Source organism: Procambarus clarkii, chromosome 36, assembly GCF_040958095.1.
Source record: "Procambarus clarkii isolate CNS0578487 chromosome 36, FALCON_Pclarkii_2.0, whole genome shotgun sequence".
Taxonomy (NCBI): Eukaryota; Metazoa; Arthropoda; class Malacostraca; order Decapoda; family Cambaridae; genus Procambarus; species Procambarus clarkii.
Genome location: NC_091185.1, coordinates 10,916,220 through 10,933,784, shown reverse-complemented (window position 1 = coordinate 10,933,784; position 17,565 = coordinate 10,916,220). Strand labels below are relative to the sequence as shown.

Sequence of the window (17,565 nt, the reverse complement as noted above, 5' to 3'; positions counted from 1 at the left end):
GAAAACTATGTACTTCAGTGGACGTTGAAGGAGGTGCAGCATTCTTGATATCTGCAACTTTCTTAGGATCTGGAGACAGACCTTTGTCACTAAGTACATGTCCAAAGAATTCAATTTTACGTTGATTGAACTCACACTTTGCTCGGCTTAGCGTCAGATTCTTTTCTCGTAAGTGTTGCAATGTTGCACGAAGAGCTTTGTCGTGTTCAGCTTGGGTACGGCCATAAACAATGATGTCATCAGACATGTTGTCAGCATTAGGTATATCTTGCAATACCTGGCTGATGATGTGCTGGAATACCTCGGCAGCACTGTTAATACCAAAACTCAGGCGCTTGTACCTATACAGACCTCGATGAGTCGTAAACGTTGTGATGAATCGACTCTCCTCATCAAGTTCAAGCTGATGATAGCCCTTGTTTAAATCTAACTTGCTGAATACAGTTGCACCATTCAAGCGGTAGATCATATCATCTACTGTCGGGGTAGGATGGCGTTCACGCATTATTGCTTTGTTGGGAACACGCATGTCCACACAAATGCGTATCTCATCTGGATTCTTCGGCTTTGGTGGAGTGACAATTGGGCTTACCCATGGTGTTGGGCCTGTTACTGGTTCAATGATATCTAGTTCCATCAGCCTATCCAGTTCGGCATCGACTTTCTTGCGAGTATGGAATGGTTGTCGGCGATGTGGTTGGGCAACTGGAATTACATCTGGGTTGATATGCAGATGTACTTTGCTATCAGTATAACAACCTATGGATTTAAATCGATCCGAAAATTCAGCAACAATACCATCAACATTGTTTGCAGATTCCACTGCTACAGCATTAGAAAGCTGAAGTAGCCCCAATTTGGTTGAAGTCTTGTAACTGAGTAAAGACTCCTTTGCATTCCTAACAACATGGAATGTAGTAATGAGCATTGCATTCTTTGACTTAATCTCTGCAGTGAAAGTTCCAATCACTGGCAAGGCTACCTTTGAAGCATAGGCAGTGGCTTTGCCATTATAGTTCTCAAGCTTTGGGAACTGTTTTTTAAATTTTTCATAGTGGCACTCGGCAATGGTGTCAATGTTTGATCCAGTGTCAATGAGAACTTTGAGACAAATACCAGCAATGTATACACATGTCTCTGGGTTGTTTGGAAGATCATTCCATTCTGTGATTGTTTGTACTCCATAAGTATAATCACATTCACTGTCATCTGAGACTGGTTGTAATGAAATGTTGTCTTGTATATTATTAACATTCTGGATATGAGGTGCAATATTGTGTTTACCACCTCGACCCCTATGACCTGATCCTCGTACAGTGCTTTTATTCATTGACTGTGGTTTCTTTAGTGCAGAACGACACATAGCACCAAAATGACCTAGTTTTCCACACTCATAGCACTTCTTACCTTGAGCAGGACAAACATTATCTTGGTGTGGGTAGTCTCCTCCACAATTGTAACATTTATTGTTGACACCCTCTGATGTGGGTCGTTGTGACTGCTTGAGTCTTGTTCCATGACTCCAGGTGTGATGTGGTTCTCGGCTCAATTTACTGTTAGGTTTGGCATGATATCTTCTTTGATTACGATGTCCTCCCTGAACCTTACGTACCTCATCACTGTTAGTAACAGTGGCAGAACCGTTATTGGCACTGCACTCCATGACACGAGCATCACGTGCAGCATCTTCCATTCGACGAGCAATATCCAGTATCTTGGTAAGAGAACTTTCATCATCAACAAGTTCTAGAGCTCTTCGACGGAGACGTGTAGATGTGCATGTTTCAATTATTTGCTGTTTGATTTCTTTGTCAACATCAGCAAACTCACAATGGGCTGCTAAACCCTGCAGACGTGTGTGGTATTGATCCACAGTTTCATTAGAGAGTTGTTTTGCTCTCCTGAAATGCATAATTTCCATTGCAGTATTTTGCCTTGGTTTGAAATGCTCTGTTAGTTTGGCTTTGACAGTGTCATAATCTTTGGCACCACCAGTGTCTTTCAGTGTGTCAAAGATGTCACAAACTCTATCACCTGCATAATGAAGTAGAAAGGCACGCTTTCTTTCAGCACTTTTGATGTCAGAAACTATCAACAAATTTTCAAACCTTTTAAGCCATTTGACCCACCTCTGTGACAGGTTTGTCTGGTCACAGTCAGGATCAATTGCAGGAAACTGAGGTATATTTGCCATTTTTACTGAATAAATGTAACTTATCACTTAAATGTTCCTCAGAATATTAAACACTTACTGCACTGAATATGTTAGTCAAGAATTCACTGTAATTACTTTAATTTTGCAAAGCACACAAGCATTTTAATGCAAAAGTTGACAAGAGTGCACAATATAGCAGCAACTGACTTCTTACCTAGCCCTTGTGTACATGTGTTGTTCCTACTCACAGCAGCAGCACAGCAGTTGGCACCGCAGTTGGTACAGCAGTTGGTACAGCAGTTGTTACAGCAGTCAGTTCAGTGTGATGAATTTTGTAGCACGAAGCGTCGTTTCGTAACCAAAACATCAGGTTTTATACACATCAAAGCGTCGTTTCGTACACAACGTCGGCAGATTCCTCAGTACACAGTTTCTTCAGCACAGCTTGAGTAGCACACAGCTTGGGTAGCACACAGCATTGGTTAGCACACAGCATCGTTTAGCACACAGCATCGGTTAGCACATAGCATCGGTTAGCATACAGCATCGGGTATGGCGCTCACAGCTTCTCTTCCTCCTCCAGGCAGCATGCTTCTCCCTTGTGTTTGCAACTGAACAAACACCTGCGTTCACATCCCATCCTCGTCGCCAATGTGGTGTTTGTGTGTAGCTGAGGAAGTCTTGGTTGTAGGGTTGATGTAAAGTCATGACTTGGTTACTGACTTTAATACTTAATATGATTACATGACTAGTAGCTACCAAGCTTGGCGGGCGTCCTGTACCCTCTATTGTTTACCTTCTCGATCTGGCGTCTCAGCCGCCGCACATAGAAAACGGATGGTACCATTTTCTGTGAACATGACACGACCAACTGGTCCCATTTATTGTAGAGGTGTGCAAAATAATTTTACTAATAAACATGAAACTGTAAACCCCAATTGGGTGAAACAGTATTCACCATATATGTCTTCAGGTGAAGTTTTGTGTATTAATGGGAAGTGGAAGCCAGTGGTTATTCTTCGTGATACAGGTGCTTCCCAAACCATAATTTCATCCAGTATTCTTTCTGATGTTGAAAAGAGAGAGACTGGAAAGTTTGTTGTTCTTCAGAGTTTTGCAGGATGTAAAACTCTACCTCTAATAGACATTAATTTCAGATCCACCATTACACCAAGTTTATGCACTGTGGGTGTTAGTACACAGTTGCCCATCCTAGGTGTGGATGTTATATTGGGTAATGATGTGGCCATAAATCATGTTGTGGGTGAGATTGATCCCAGTTTGTGTAAACAGCCAGTTGCAGACCATGTTTATTCTGCCTGTGCTGAAGTTAGTTCTATGAATGAACAACCTGTTGAAGATGGTTTTGTCCATTCTACCTGTGCTGATGTCAGTACTAATATAAATCCAGTTGTCAGTTCTAATGTTACTCAAGCATTTGTTCCAGTAACCAGTACCCCTTCAGTGGAGAAGTGGGATGTGGTTGTTCCAGATTCCTGTGTGGCCGATTTAGTTGTTGAGAGTAAGCCTGATACTATGACTCTGCTTTATTCCAATAAATTGGGAAAGGATGTCCATGTACCATTGTCTTGCCCGCTCACTACGAACGTTGTGCCAGGAGTTGAGAGAAACTTAAAAGCCACGACTCTATTGTATTCCAGCCAAGTGAATGGTTTAGGACAAGATGTCGGGTTGGCAGAAGTATTCCCGCTCACTCCAAGTTTAGAATCAGTTGTCGAGAGTAAGTCTGTTGTAGAGGCCCCGCCTCACCCTAGTCAAGGTGATAGTATAGGGGAGGAGGTCAAACTACCTGTTACTTGCCCGCTCGCTTCAGATTCCCTTAATTTATGTGCATTGAGTAGAACTGACCCTAAGATTTCAGAGAGAAGCAAGGAGACAGTCTGTACTGTAGATCCAGTTCTGGAGAGTGTGGGAAAGCAGCCAGAGGATCAGCTTCTGTTGAGTAGATGGAGACCCATTGAGCCTCCCTCTTCAGTTGTCTGTGAGGATGTGACCCAGCTTGGTAGTGATATTATTGATTCTGAGCAGACAGTACTCCGAGCAGCTCCAGAAGTCATGGGAGGAAATTTTGGTAAAATCATTGAGAGTGGTAAAGTATCATTTGGATCTAAGTTGCGGAGTTGTGATTCTTATTCCATGAGGAGTATTTCTCATTGGGTACATTGAGTCAGTGTGTGTAGGATGTTGAAATCTACTTTTATTCTGCAGGAGCCATTGTCTTGTGAAGTAATGGACTGTGGGACATCTTTGTCCAGCCTTGTGGTTGAGCAGAGAGAGTTTACTCAAGTAGGTTGTGCATCCAGTTCTGAGGAAGTGGTGAGTTATACTAGAGCAGTGTCTCTATATTCAGATCCAGGTTATTTTGATGCACTAGTGATAAAAGTGTATGTTCCACTCAAGTGTGGAGTTGACTTTCAGAGTCATATTGGAGTTGACTTTCAGAGTCATAGTGATGGTGAAGGATTTATTCATACTGGGGAGCAGATGTTTGAGGCTCCAGGTGTGTATTTCAAGTTGGGGGATAAGGTTATCCTACCTAGTGTTAATCATTGTGAAGGGTTTCAGATTGTCCTTGGGCGTTTCTCAGGTAATCTGCTGTGCATCTTCAAGATGTTAAGACCCTTAAACCTCTTGGTTGATTGTTTGTCATCAGACATAAATCACTTGGGAAGTGATGGTGAGGGTTGCAAAGTTTTCGGCATGTTTTATTTAGTCTTTTGGAAGACTAGACGGTTGATGAAAGTGTGTATTGTGTTCAAGTTCACCATCAGGAGGTGTGAACTTGTCTTGAGAGTTATGATTGAGATATGGTGCCTAGGCATATGCCTGTTTTCTTTCACTGATCGTTATGACAGAGTTATGAGGCAATTGATTTCTGTGTTCCTTATGGATCATCTGAGTCAGTTCGATCAGGTAGTCTTTGCACTTATCTTGGGTTGTATTTCTTGGTTTGAAGGTCAAAGGGTTGCTAAGTCGGTGTGTTGTGTTCCGGAAGGTTCTATGAATGGGAAAGTTTTATACATAATTGTGAGGTTTAATGCTAATTTCTCTAATTTTAGTATCCATTGGGCGAGAGTATGTGTTCCACAGAGGATCAAGAGTGATGAAGAGCAGATGTCTGTGTCAGAGCATACCCAGAAGAAGTCCCAAATCTACTCAACATCCAGTCAGCTTCAATTAAGTACTTTAGCTCCAGAAAAAGGGAGTAATGGAAAACGGAGTCTGTCTTGGAAAACTTCACCATGTGGAAAAGGGATCACATGGAAATACGGGACTGATCTTAGAGAAATAGTAGAAACAGATAAAAAGATAAATTGCGTGATAACTGTGTGAATGCAGCTACCTTTATTGACAATTCTCTTCATGATAATGTTGTTGATAGGTGTGTGAAATATGATCTGAAACAAAGTGAAATAAATGAGATAGTACCCTGGAGAGATAAATTTGCATACTCCAGTGACACATATGTAGAACCAACCCGTTCTCGCAAATTTAATAAGTCAATATTGACTTATTAAATATGTGCATAGGTGACATACTTAACATAATAGATACCCTTAAAAAGATTCATAGAAAACACCGACCTTACCTAACCTTGTTAGTATCTTAAGATAAGCATCTTATTGCTTCGTAATTACAATTATTACCTAACCTATAATAGGTATAGGTTAAGTAATAATTGTAATTACGAAGCAATAAGATGCTTATCTTAAGATACTAACAAGGTTAGGTAAGGTCGGTGTTTTCTATGAATCTTTTTAAGGGTATCTATTATGTTTAGTATATCACCTATGCACGTAGTTAATAGGTCAATATTGACTTTACGAATTTGCGAGAATGGGTTGGTAGAACATAGTCATAAGACTGAAATTTCTGAGTTTCCTGTAAGACTATATTTGGAGTGTTTTCATTTTTGTCCAGAAATGTGTTCTTATTACTTTTACATGTTTGGTGTAATTCATACCATAAATCTCAAGTGTCATACATTTTACTTTGAAAAAATGCCATTGATCTTCAATCCATTGCATTTTTTTTCTTGGAGGTGGAAGTGTTACGTACTCCTAGCTGGATACGTATATAAATTTAAAATAAACTTTTGTTCCATTTCATCATATATGTACACACATTATATTTTTGTAAATTATCGTGTGGTGTGGCAGCGTCAGTGAGGACAGGAGCGCGGTTGCTCTTCACACGTCCAATACCTGTTAGATTCGGGAAGTTAGAATTGCTGGACCTGTTCAGTTTGGGAGTTCCAGATGTCACTTTTATTTAGTATATATAATTGTTTATTTACTGTAATTAAGCAGGTGGCATTGTACTTATATATTTTGCAAGTAACTATTATATTTAATTTGCATTCTTATGTGTTTTGAGAACAAGTGGTTGTTCAATTAGTTTTAAATATTAAAAAGTCTTTAGTTTCCATCCCTCATCCTGGATGAGGCAGAGGAGGAGAGGATTATGGGTAGCGACAGAGCGAGAGTCAGTAGCTTCAAGGGACTTGAAGGAATAACATGTGGGAGATAAGTCTGTTTACTTGTTGTGTCATTAGTAGAAATTTGTTCTGGGAGAGACAGTAGTATTTTAATTTGATATATTTGTGATCTAGTGACATTCTGTTCTTACATATTGAGATTTATAGAATATATATATATATATATATATATATATATATATATATATATATATATATATATATATATATATATATATATATATATAAATGTATATGTATATTTCTTCAGTCCTAAGGGAAAATTTTACCAAGTTGCTTAGTACATATTATGGGGTTATACTGGTGACCCGCTCTAGAGAACAGCAGTTGTAATAACCCTAGACATTTAAAGTTGGCTGTTGTAGGGTCACGAGCCGTAACGAACGATAGGTAACACTTTACATATAAGTGATTTAGGTCACCAGAGGTGAGTAGCAATATTTTGGAGTGGTTTTGCAGAAACATGTAATTATCAAATGTAATTACTTAAGTGCCATGGTGAGGGCTATATGTGTGGTGTCCACGGCTCACAGGCTCCTCCCGCAGTCAGTTCTCCTCTGGTGTGTGCCGAGTTTACAACAGTCGCTCTGGCCTCAGTGTTTTTCCTTGGGATTTCTTTTGCCTTGGTGGCTGTTCCTTGCACTTTTATATGTGTGCGCCACGAGTTTAGTGTACTTGGAGCTGTATGTGTTCAGGGTTACCTTTCCTGGGCGCTCCCTTGCGCTTCCCCTGTGCTGCAAGGGTTTCCTTCCCTGGAGTGTTCAGGTAGCGTTCCTTAGAGGTACCCCTTGTTTGTGGTGGCCTTCGCCTTGGGGGTGAGTCTGAGGCTTTTCACTTCCGTCTTTTCCCAAGTTGGAACGCCATGGCTGGTGGGGCGCACTAGTTGCATACATGCTGCACTTCAGCCCGCCGAGGTAGGTTTTCCCAGCCGTCTCAGTAAGGCTGGGTTGATTTACGAAGAACTTTTAAGAGTACTGGCGTCGTGTCCCAGTGCCTGGATTTCCTGCTTGAATTGTATTCTTCAGGCTCTGGTACTCATCCGTGGGTTAGGGGGCCCTCAGGGATACCCCCGACCCCGCCCTCGTTTCCTACGCAGGAAGAAACAAGGGCGGGAGCAGGAGCTGTGCAGGAGCAACCCAATGAGGGTTGCTCATTGTCTGTGCCACAGGGTGGGGTTCATTCTGCCTGCCTCTGTCGTGTTGCCTGTGTAGTCGGTGACACCTAGCTTCGACTCTTTGAGTCATGTTGAGTTGAGTTTCTGCCCGAAACGCTGCGCGTGCTAGTGGCTTTACAAGACTGTAATTACCATATTTGTATCCTCACATTCCTTATGTACATTCTTGTATATGCATAAATAAATAAATAAATAAATAAATAAATAAATGTGGGGGGGTGTCTCGAGCGTGGTTCACTCTCCTTTCAGTCTTTCCCTCCCCCCCCCCTGCTTCCCGCCCCGTGACGTCTAGGGTTTTCGGGCTCAGGGCAGGGTATATTTGGCTCAGGATGTGGCTTAGGGGTTGCCTTTTCAGATTTGGGCATGAAAGCAGTTGAGCCTTTTTGTCCCGCCGAGGCTACTGCATGGGCTTTTTTTTTACCTGCCTACCGCTTTGAGGTCTCTTCCCTAGACTCCGCCTGTCGTCCTCGGGCAGTGGGCATGGACAATGGCTCTGTCCTGGGGCCCTCAAATGCAATTTCTGGGGCTTGGGGAAGAGTCGGTGTTGGGTCCATGGTCCCCGTTGACTCTTTGTGGTTCCTTGCATCGTCTGCGGAGGGTCTTTGGTTATAGGAAGTGGAGTTTTCATTCCCTCTTCCTCCCAGTAAGAGTTGGTTTGCCTCTCGATGCCTTTGGGTACACCAGGGCATCCTTACAGAGGCTTCATTTCTAGCAGGTGCCCCTTTTGGGGCTTGTGAGGCATTTTCTGTACCTCCTGCGTGGCCTGGTTCTACCTTGCAGTTGGACCCGGCCTCCTTTGTGTTCTGGACCTCTTTTCCGCTGTTGAATGTGTTGTGAGATTTCTGATTCTTCCTAGCGAACTTTTCTTTTTCTCCTGTTCCTTGGCGTTTGAGTGACTCGAGATTGTGAGTGTGTTTTAGTGTTTATTGGGGGGCTCTCTTGAGCCCTTTCATGCTGCCTTTTCCCCTGTTCTTACCCTGCCTGTCGGCACGTTTTGGCTCTTTGCGCATGTTCCTTGTTGTCGGCTTTGTTTGTGCTGTTTGGCCTCCCGGCCTTTCAGCGCTTGGACTGTTTCGTGTGTTTCCGAGTCTCCTCGAGCTGCATTCTGATATGCTTTCGGAGGACGTCAAGAATTTGGAGAGAAGTGGTGCCTTTACACTGCACTTTCACTATTCTCAAGATTCCCTGGCTGTCTGGGTAAACAGAAACACAACCTAAAGGTCACTCTGACCATGGGTCGTCGCTCTCCACTAGGACAATGTCGCCAGGTTGTTAATTTATACTGTTATAAGGGAGTTAGCCCTATAATAGTAGTCATGCAGAAAAGTTAAGATGTCATTCGACTGGCTTATAACTTGGGGAAAGATGCATATATCTCTTAAACCAAGTCACTCTCGTTGACGAAGGAAGGGAAATTGACGTTCCCAACATCAAGAAACGGGCATGTTAAAGTACCCTAACCTAACCAACTAGAGGACCCATCAGCAGTAAATGGGGCATTGTCAATTTCGTGAGCCGCTACCGTTTTTGTGTACGTCAGGTTTTTAGCCTTAGGTAAAGTATATGTAAAAATGCGACGTGGTATAAAGAGAACAGGTTGGGCTATTGACTCGGGACTCTATCTCCATGACTTCGGTTTGGAACTCTTGGAGGTCTACCTTCTGGAGGTGTAGAGTATTACATAAACAGTATTTCACTGTCCCCCCCACCATTCTCTCATAGAATGGTGGGCGACACAGTGGCACATGCCACTGTGCTCAAAGGGGTATGAATTTTCAGTGATACTGCTGTATGATCACAGATTTTCCTCAGGAATGTCTCACTAGCCACCAAGTTAGACCTGCTGTCCGAAGCCATCAACTTGGGGGAGGATCTGCACGAAGCAAGCCTGCTGAACGCCTGGATTCTGCAATAATATCAGGAATCACTTTAAGGCGAACGCCTCGGATGGTTGCACAAGTAAACAGGCAGATGTAAGCCTCAATTGGTTTTCTGTCTTTAGTGCCTGTGAGCATGACAGCACCCGTGAAGTCCACACCTGTGGTCTCAAAGGGACGAAGGTGTACTACTTATTTCTACTGGAGTGGTGAAGGTCCTAGGGAAGGGCACACTGAAGCATCATGCCTTCTGCAGACAACACATGACTACAGTATAACTTTAACTGTCTGGGGACCCTGTGTGAGCCATTATTGCTGTCTTAGTGAGGTGAGAGTATCCAGTACCTAGCGTGATGTGTGCAGTGTTGGTGTATATGTAATACTGTCAATCTGATCACTCAGTGGTTCCGCGGGAGAAACCATGGACGTTTCACATCCAAGTCAACATCTGTATTCTTATGTTCCTCCGAAACACAAACTGTCGTAATTGTCAGCATCAACCCAAATAAATCTTAAATGGTCTTTGGGGGGAGATTTTCATAAACATCCACGTAAGTTTCTTTCTGGGCTTGTTTAACCCTTAATTAAGGGCACCTGGATTCAGCTTGTATTTTATCACTTTTTGATTTAAGAACAAAAACACATTCTGGGTGACTGTAATCAGTTTAGTTAAATTTGAGTACCGAGTACAATCAATTGCTGGATTCAATGGCAATTCCATTAACTCGGAGGGAGCTTTGGCATTGGTCATTATGACTTGTGGTTTTCGTTCAGGCCACTGGTGACTAGCTGGCCACTGGGGTCCATTGAACAACACGTTGGCTCTGGCAAATTCTTTAAGCCTTAGTCTTCGAGATAAATAGTCAGGTGGGTTTTCCTTGGTTGGTATGTACAGTAATGTGTGCTTGGCTGATAATTCTCTGATTTCAATGATATTATTGTTATTGTTATTTTAATGTTATTGTTGCATACTCATTGGAGTATTGTTTCATTGTCAGACACGTCATGTCGAAATGACGGTAGAGCGTTTTGTTGATATATGATGCCAGCTTCAATCCTAGGAGTAAGGCTGTCAATTCGAGCTGAGGCAAAGATCGTTTTTTTTTAAGGAGCCACTGTTGCTCTTGATATGAGTAAGTTGGATTGGTGTGTATCAAGCACAGCTTGAAGTAATTCAAGGATGTTAGGATCTTGGGGTCCTTCAACTAAAGGAACTTGGTATAATTTTTATTCTCCTCTTGGTGGTCCACCCTAAGGAATGCTTAACTAATATCAGCTATACAAGCATGTAACATTATACATAACTTTAACAATACATTATGCAGCCTTCATGTGGATAGTACGCAATACCACTCTAGAGAGAATGGTACAAAGTTCTACAAATTGCTTAGTACGTCTAAATTTGTACTATGATGCAAAAAGTTAAAAATAGAACTATGTAATTAGGAGAATGGGTTGAACATTTATCACACATACCAATAATTTTCGAGATAACCTGACCACCTAACTTTATCGAAGTACGTCCTAACTATTCAGCACATTCTAAAATAAAAAAATATTAACTTATATGTGAGAAAAAAAAAACTCTGAATAGAATGGACGTTAAAACTGATGAATGCATCTTTGGGTTTGGGCGCCGCCTGGACGAGAATAGCCTGAGGACAGGAGGCGCTGGTGTGGGCCAGATGAGGTCCACAATGCCACCAGCCCCCTGCCCAGTGTGATCATTCACACACTGGTCCAGTAACACACACCACACTACTCACCCAGATGAGCTGGTGTAGAGAGGGGCGGTGTTGGTGTCACCCAGGAAGGCTGAGTATCAACTGGAGAGGAGCGCGGCCTTCTTGCTGTCGGTCTCCAGTAACATGGCCACGACGTGAGACTCGTCGGGGTCGACCCGGGTGTTGTCCCTCAGCCACTCCTCCACTCTGTCGTGGACCCTCCTCCAGGCCAGCCACTCCGCCTCCTCCCTGGCCGGCTCCAGGTCCTCTTGGGGCGGCAACACTTCTGCTGCCAGGCTCCTCCTCCGTACCTTCCCGACGCGCACCACCCGCACCTGTACCACACTGTACCTTACACTGATGGTTCCCTACCCACACCACACCACCTGCACCACACTGTACCTTACACTGATGGTTCCCCTACACACACCACCTGCACCACACTGTACCTTACACTGATGGTTCCCTACACGCACCACACCACCTGCACCACACTGTACCTTACACTGATGGTTCCCCTACACACACCACCTGCACCACACTGTACCTTACACTGATGGTTCCCTACACGCACCACACCACCTGCACCACACTGTACCTTACACTGATGGTTCCCTACACGCACCACCTGCACCACACTGTACCTTACACTGATGGTTCCCTACCCACACCACACCATCTGCACCACACTGTACCTTACACTGATGGTTCCCTACACGCACCTGCACCAGTAGTGGAAGTTATGCCTTACACCGGCCTCTTCGTTTTTTTCAATGGCTGGTTTTAGCAGGGGGGGGGGGAGGAGATATCCATTTTCCCCCCATTGTCGGTTCCGGCAGGGGGGGGGGGGGGTCAAATCTTTTCAACGGTCGCCTGTAGCCCAGGGGGTATTTTTATTTTTCGTATCATTTATCAAACTCACCTCATATATAATTTTTCCAAAGGTGGAATTAAACAGTTCCCTTCTAGACCCTGAAATCTGGCCCATGTGGATTAAAAGGCCGCCTCCCGTCATGGTGAAATACAATTAGCTCCGTGACCCGCACAGACACAGCTAAACCCTTATGGTCAATGACGTCATCAGTCAGCCAATCGTCACTCAACAAGTTCCGTTTTCTGTAATAGCATATTTAACTACATTTTCATAATTATTCTCATTTCTTATATTTAAGACAAGGGGATTAAGGGGCCGCCTTCCGTCAAGCCTACTGTTCAATGACGTCATCTTTATCTTTCCACAATATGCCCGTTTTTCTGTGATAGGGTATTTAACTCAATCTTCCCATATTAAGCCTGTTTTCCTTAAATTAATAGCATATTTAAACCCTTTTTCATATTTTTTCTATTTTAAAAAGATAATTTCTAGCTAAGATCGCATATTGAACATAAAAAAAATAAATTGCAGAAGGCCTTTGTAGGGACCAAACAGGATCTCCCATTTACTTCTAGTCCATGTTAACCTATACATCCACTGTCCCTATTAGATATGTAGCAAGTAAACCTTAGACTTGCTCCATTATCTCATTATCTTAATAGCATAACTAATTAGCACTAACTACACAAGCTACAATCCTATGCCTATTTACAGGTAACAGTTCTTCCATCCACCTCTCCTAGTGTTCTTCCGTCCACCTGTCCTAGTGGAGGAAGCTGAGGTGTAGTCACCGAATATAACCAAGCGAATTGCGAACAGTCGACCACCATTTGGTCACCACTTGGTCCGGGAGACATCTCCCGTCACGCAAGGTGCAGTTGCACCTCCACAGATCTCCAGTATCAGCTCTTGATACTGGTAATGGCTCAAAAGGGCCACCACTTACGGGCTATTCATGCCCGTGCCACCTCTTGGGTGGCTTAATCTTCATCAATCAATCAATCGAACAGTCGACAGTACAATTTCCAGTCAAGAATGTAGCACTCGGCGTAGGCATTTCTAATCGTCTCCAAGACGCTACAGCTTCGACACAGAACAGACAGCAGACTAGGACCGCATCGAGCTACAACGCTCTCCCACATAGAACTCCGCGACTCCGGCCACACTCAGCTCTCTGCTCTGCTCCAAGCCCCATCTCAACGTCTACGACACTGTTGTATCCAGGACTACTAAATAAATATGAAACTCACTAAACACTGTGTATCTACTCTACCCAACAACGTAACATAATCGTACGTTACAGATAAAACTGCAGAAATAGCCATGTTTGAGAAGCCTGGAATTAGAACAATGTGCTCACCTCTATTCTCCCATATTATCCCCAAATAAATTATAAAACTTATCTATTGCTTAATTATAGCCTAGTGTTATCCCCCCTTGTATCTACTTATACCATTTAAACGTGTTACCTATGTAAACTGCAGAAGACCCATTCATTCTCTCTTCTCCTAACTACAGAATAGTCTATTCGGTCAAGTACTTGTAGTAGTTCCATTTGGAACCCTTAGTTCCAAGGGTTGTTATAGCCGGGGGGGGGGGGGGGGATGGGTTGTAGAGATAAGCTCCCACAGCCTGTAATGTGCCCCTGATGGAGTGCGTCTCAAACAGCCTCTGACAACCAAGTCCAGCTCCTGGTCTGCACGTGTGGCTTAGCCTCTAGGCCCGGCAGAACTGCTTCTACCAACAGGAGAAGGGGCGAAGGTGGGCCTCTGGCGCCTTAAAACCAGTTGCTTCAGGTAGATGGGACTCGCTAGCCTGGAATGGAAGCTCATCTAGGGGAAGGAAAACCCCGAATTCAAACCTCTACAGTCTTGTGGCTAAACCCACTCATGAGAAAGGCTTCGGGAGTCAACCCTGAGGAAAAATCCGGAGTCGGAGTCCCTAAGGCAGTTTGCAGCTGTTTACAGCTACATTCTGGCAACTCCTGTGACGACACTGGTGCCAAGCATATCGGTGCCGCCCTTCCCTTGGATCACATCGGTGGCGTGGAGAGGCTGGATCTGCTGCATGGGCAACAGCCGGTTCTCCATAATTACTGCCCAGGCCTGTACCCTGGAGAGGACACTCCAGCCCCGCCTTGGCAATGGCTCAACACGGGAAGCGACAGTTGCCGGTGATAAGCCTACCACTCAATTAGCATAGAGTGAAGCGCCAGGGGTTGCTTCCGTCAGTGGGAGAAATCATCCGATTTCATAGGACAGCTACCGCCCGCCTCAAGCTGGGCAGCCCCAAGCCAATAAGGTGCTGTCCCGCCATGATCCGCCTGCTCCACTGGGTGCGTGTGGCTTAGGCCACAATCCAATAAGCGGATCGTCAACCATGCACCAGGCAAAAGAAAACAAACACAGAGCCACCCAGCTCTCAAACTGGGCACATGGAATGTAAGGACCATGACACCGGGTCTCTCGGAAGATCTACTGGAAGTGAACGACGCCCGCAAGACAGCTGCGATCAACAATGAACTACGCAGGCTCCTGATGGACATAGTCACCCTGCAGGAGACACGTCTGCCCGCGACTGGCAGCATACAGGAGAAGGACTCTACCTTCTTCTGGTAGGGCAAACCTTCAGAAAAGGTAAGGGAGCATGGCATTGGCTTTGCCATCAGGAACAGGTTGTTTGGGTCCATAGTACCGCCCACGGAGAGGTCTGCAAGGATCATCAAACTTCAGCTTCATACAGCAGCAGGAATGGTCGGCCTCATCAACACCTATGCACCAACACATAGACAGATGTAACGTGTATTTTCAAGAACACGAGAGTGAATAAAGTAATTGCAAACCTGGAGCTTTGCAATTACTTTATTCACTCTCGTGCTTTACAATTACTTTATTCACTCTCGTGTTCTTGAAGATATCCTTATAGTGTACCCAAAATTTGCCAGTGGAGGCTACTGAATATATGGCCCTGTATGACTAACCATCCTGCGAGATGGGGACTTTTAGTATCGTTGCTACCTTGCTCACTCTTGTTCATTATATCCTTATAATGCACCCAGAGTCTGCCAGTGCAGAGTACTGATCACATGCCTCTGTATGACTAACCATCCTGTGTGATGGGGATTTTTTAGCATCACGTAGCTAGCTTTTTGACACACTGTACTCCCCTTCATATAGTCTAGGGTAGCTGCACAAATGCAGATGTACCTAATGTATTAAAAAAAAAAAAAAAATATGCACCAACACTGACCTCCTTTACCGAAGCGAAGGACAAGTTCTATGATGACCTCAGCCTAACTCTCAGAGAGATACCTTAACAAGAGCCAGTCTTCCTCCTGGGAGATTTTAATGCAAGAGTTGGTTCTGATCACAGCTCTTGGCCTTCCTGCCTGGACCAGTTTGAATTTGGGAAGATGAATGAGAGTAGGCAGCGTCTCCTGGAGTTCTGCTGTCGTCATGATCTCTGCATCACCAATTCCTTCTTCGACACCAAGCCCCAGAATAAGGTTTCCTGGAGACACCCCAGGTCTAAGCATTGCCACCAACTCGACCTGGTACTTACGGGGTGTAGCAATCTGAGAAATGCCAAACTGACCTGCAGCTTCCAGAGCGCAGATTGCGACACTGACCACTCTCTCGTCGTTTGCAGAGTAAAGTTACAGCCCCGGAAAATTCACAGAGCAAAGGAGGAAGGAAGACCATGCATGAACGTAAACAAGACCCGTGACTTTCACAAGGTGGAGGAATTCACTGCGGCGCTGGTAAATGCCCTTCCTGTACCACCCTGCGATAGTGCAAGTGAGAGGTGGTTACATCTCAGGGGCGCTATTTTCAACACTGCCATATCCACCTTTGGTAAGGGGCAGAACAAGTCAGCAGATTGGTTCGAGGCCAGTGCAGAGGAACTGTTACCCCTCGTAGAGGAAAAGAGACGAGCTCTCTCATTCTACAAGAACCTGCCCTTAGAAAGGAACCTACAGGCCCTCTGTACTTGCCCGCAGTAGAGTTCAACAAACTGCAAGGTGCTGTACTAACGATTACTGGCTTCGACTCTGTTCCAGCTTCCAGACTGCGCCCACTATCGACAACATAAGAGCATATACGAAAGGATCAAATAGGCAAAAGGCCCTACACAAAACAGGGCGGCTCCTCTGAAGTCAGCCACTGGAGAGATCATTAAAGACCGTGATCAACAGATGAATCGCTGGGTGGAACATTACTCCGAACTCTACTCCAGAGAGAACTTGGTCAGCGTAGAGGCTTTGGATGCAATCGAGTGCCTGCCCATCATGGAAGAACTTAATCTTGAACCGACTGTGGAAGAAGTTGAGAAAGCAGTGGATTCACTTTTCTCAGGGAAAGCCCCAGGAGACGACGGGATTCCGCCTGAAGTCCTCAAGTGCGCTCGTGGAACACTTAAAACTGAGCTTCATGAACTTCTGTGCCAGTGCTGGAGGGAGGGTTCGGTGTCGCAAGACATGAGAGATGCAAACATCATCACTCTCTACATAAATAAAGGTGACAGAAGCGATGTCAACAACTATCGCGGCATATCCCTCCTCAGCGTCGTCGGCAAACTCTTCGCCAGGGTCGTCATGGTCAGACTTCAGATTCTTGCCGAAAGATTGTACCCTGAGTCACAGTGTGATTTCCGAGCAGAGAGGTCGACCACTAACACGAGACAGCTTCAAGAAAAGTGCAGGGAGCAGAGAAAAGCTTTGTACATCGCCTTCATTGACCTTACAAAGGCCTTCAACTTCGTGAGCAGGGACGAACTCTTCAAGATCTCGGCCAAAATTGGCTGCCCATCCACCCTACTCAGCATGATACAATCGTTCCACAAGGACCTGAAGGGATGTGAAGGGAACAGTCATGTACAACGGCTCAACTTCTGAGCCATTCAACATCAACAGTGGTGTTAAACAGGGGTGTGTTCTTGCTCCAATCCTGTTCGGCATCTTCTTCGCGATCCTCGTCAAGCATGCCTTTGGAACAACCACAGAGGGCATCTATCTCCGTACAAGATCTGATGGATAGCTCTATAATCTATCCAGACTCCGAGCAAAGACGAAAGTACAGATGCGAATCCTCAGGGAGTTCCTCTTTGCCGATGACGCAGCGATCACCACACACACAGCAGAAGGCCTGCAGCAGCTACTCGACCCCTTTGCCACAGCCTGTTCCGCATTCGGCCTGACAATCAGCCTGAAGAAGACACAGGTGATGGGACAAGATGTCAATGA

General features: G+C 44.6%; 1 protein-coding gene across 1 annotated transcript in view; it reads right to left on the bottom strand.

Moving 5' to 3' along the window:
* Positions 1 to 17,565, bottom strand: part of LOC123756198 (uncharacterized) — a 103,918-nt gene that overhangs the window by 27,263 nt on the left and 59,090 nt on the right. The window contains exon 5 of the mRNA XM_069336637.1: positions 11,492 to 11,784. Within this exon, the coding sequence (XP_069192738.1) occupies positions 11,548 to 11,784 (237 nt within the window). The 3' untranslated portion in view covers positions 11,492 to 11,547. The remainder of the gene's footprint in view (positions 1 to 11,491; positions 11,785 to 17,565) is intronic.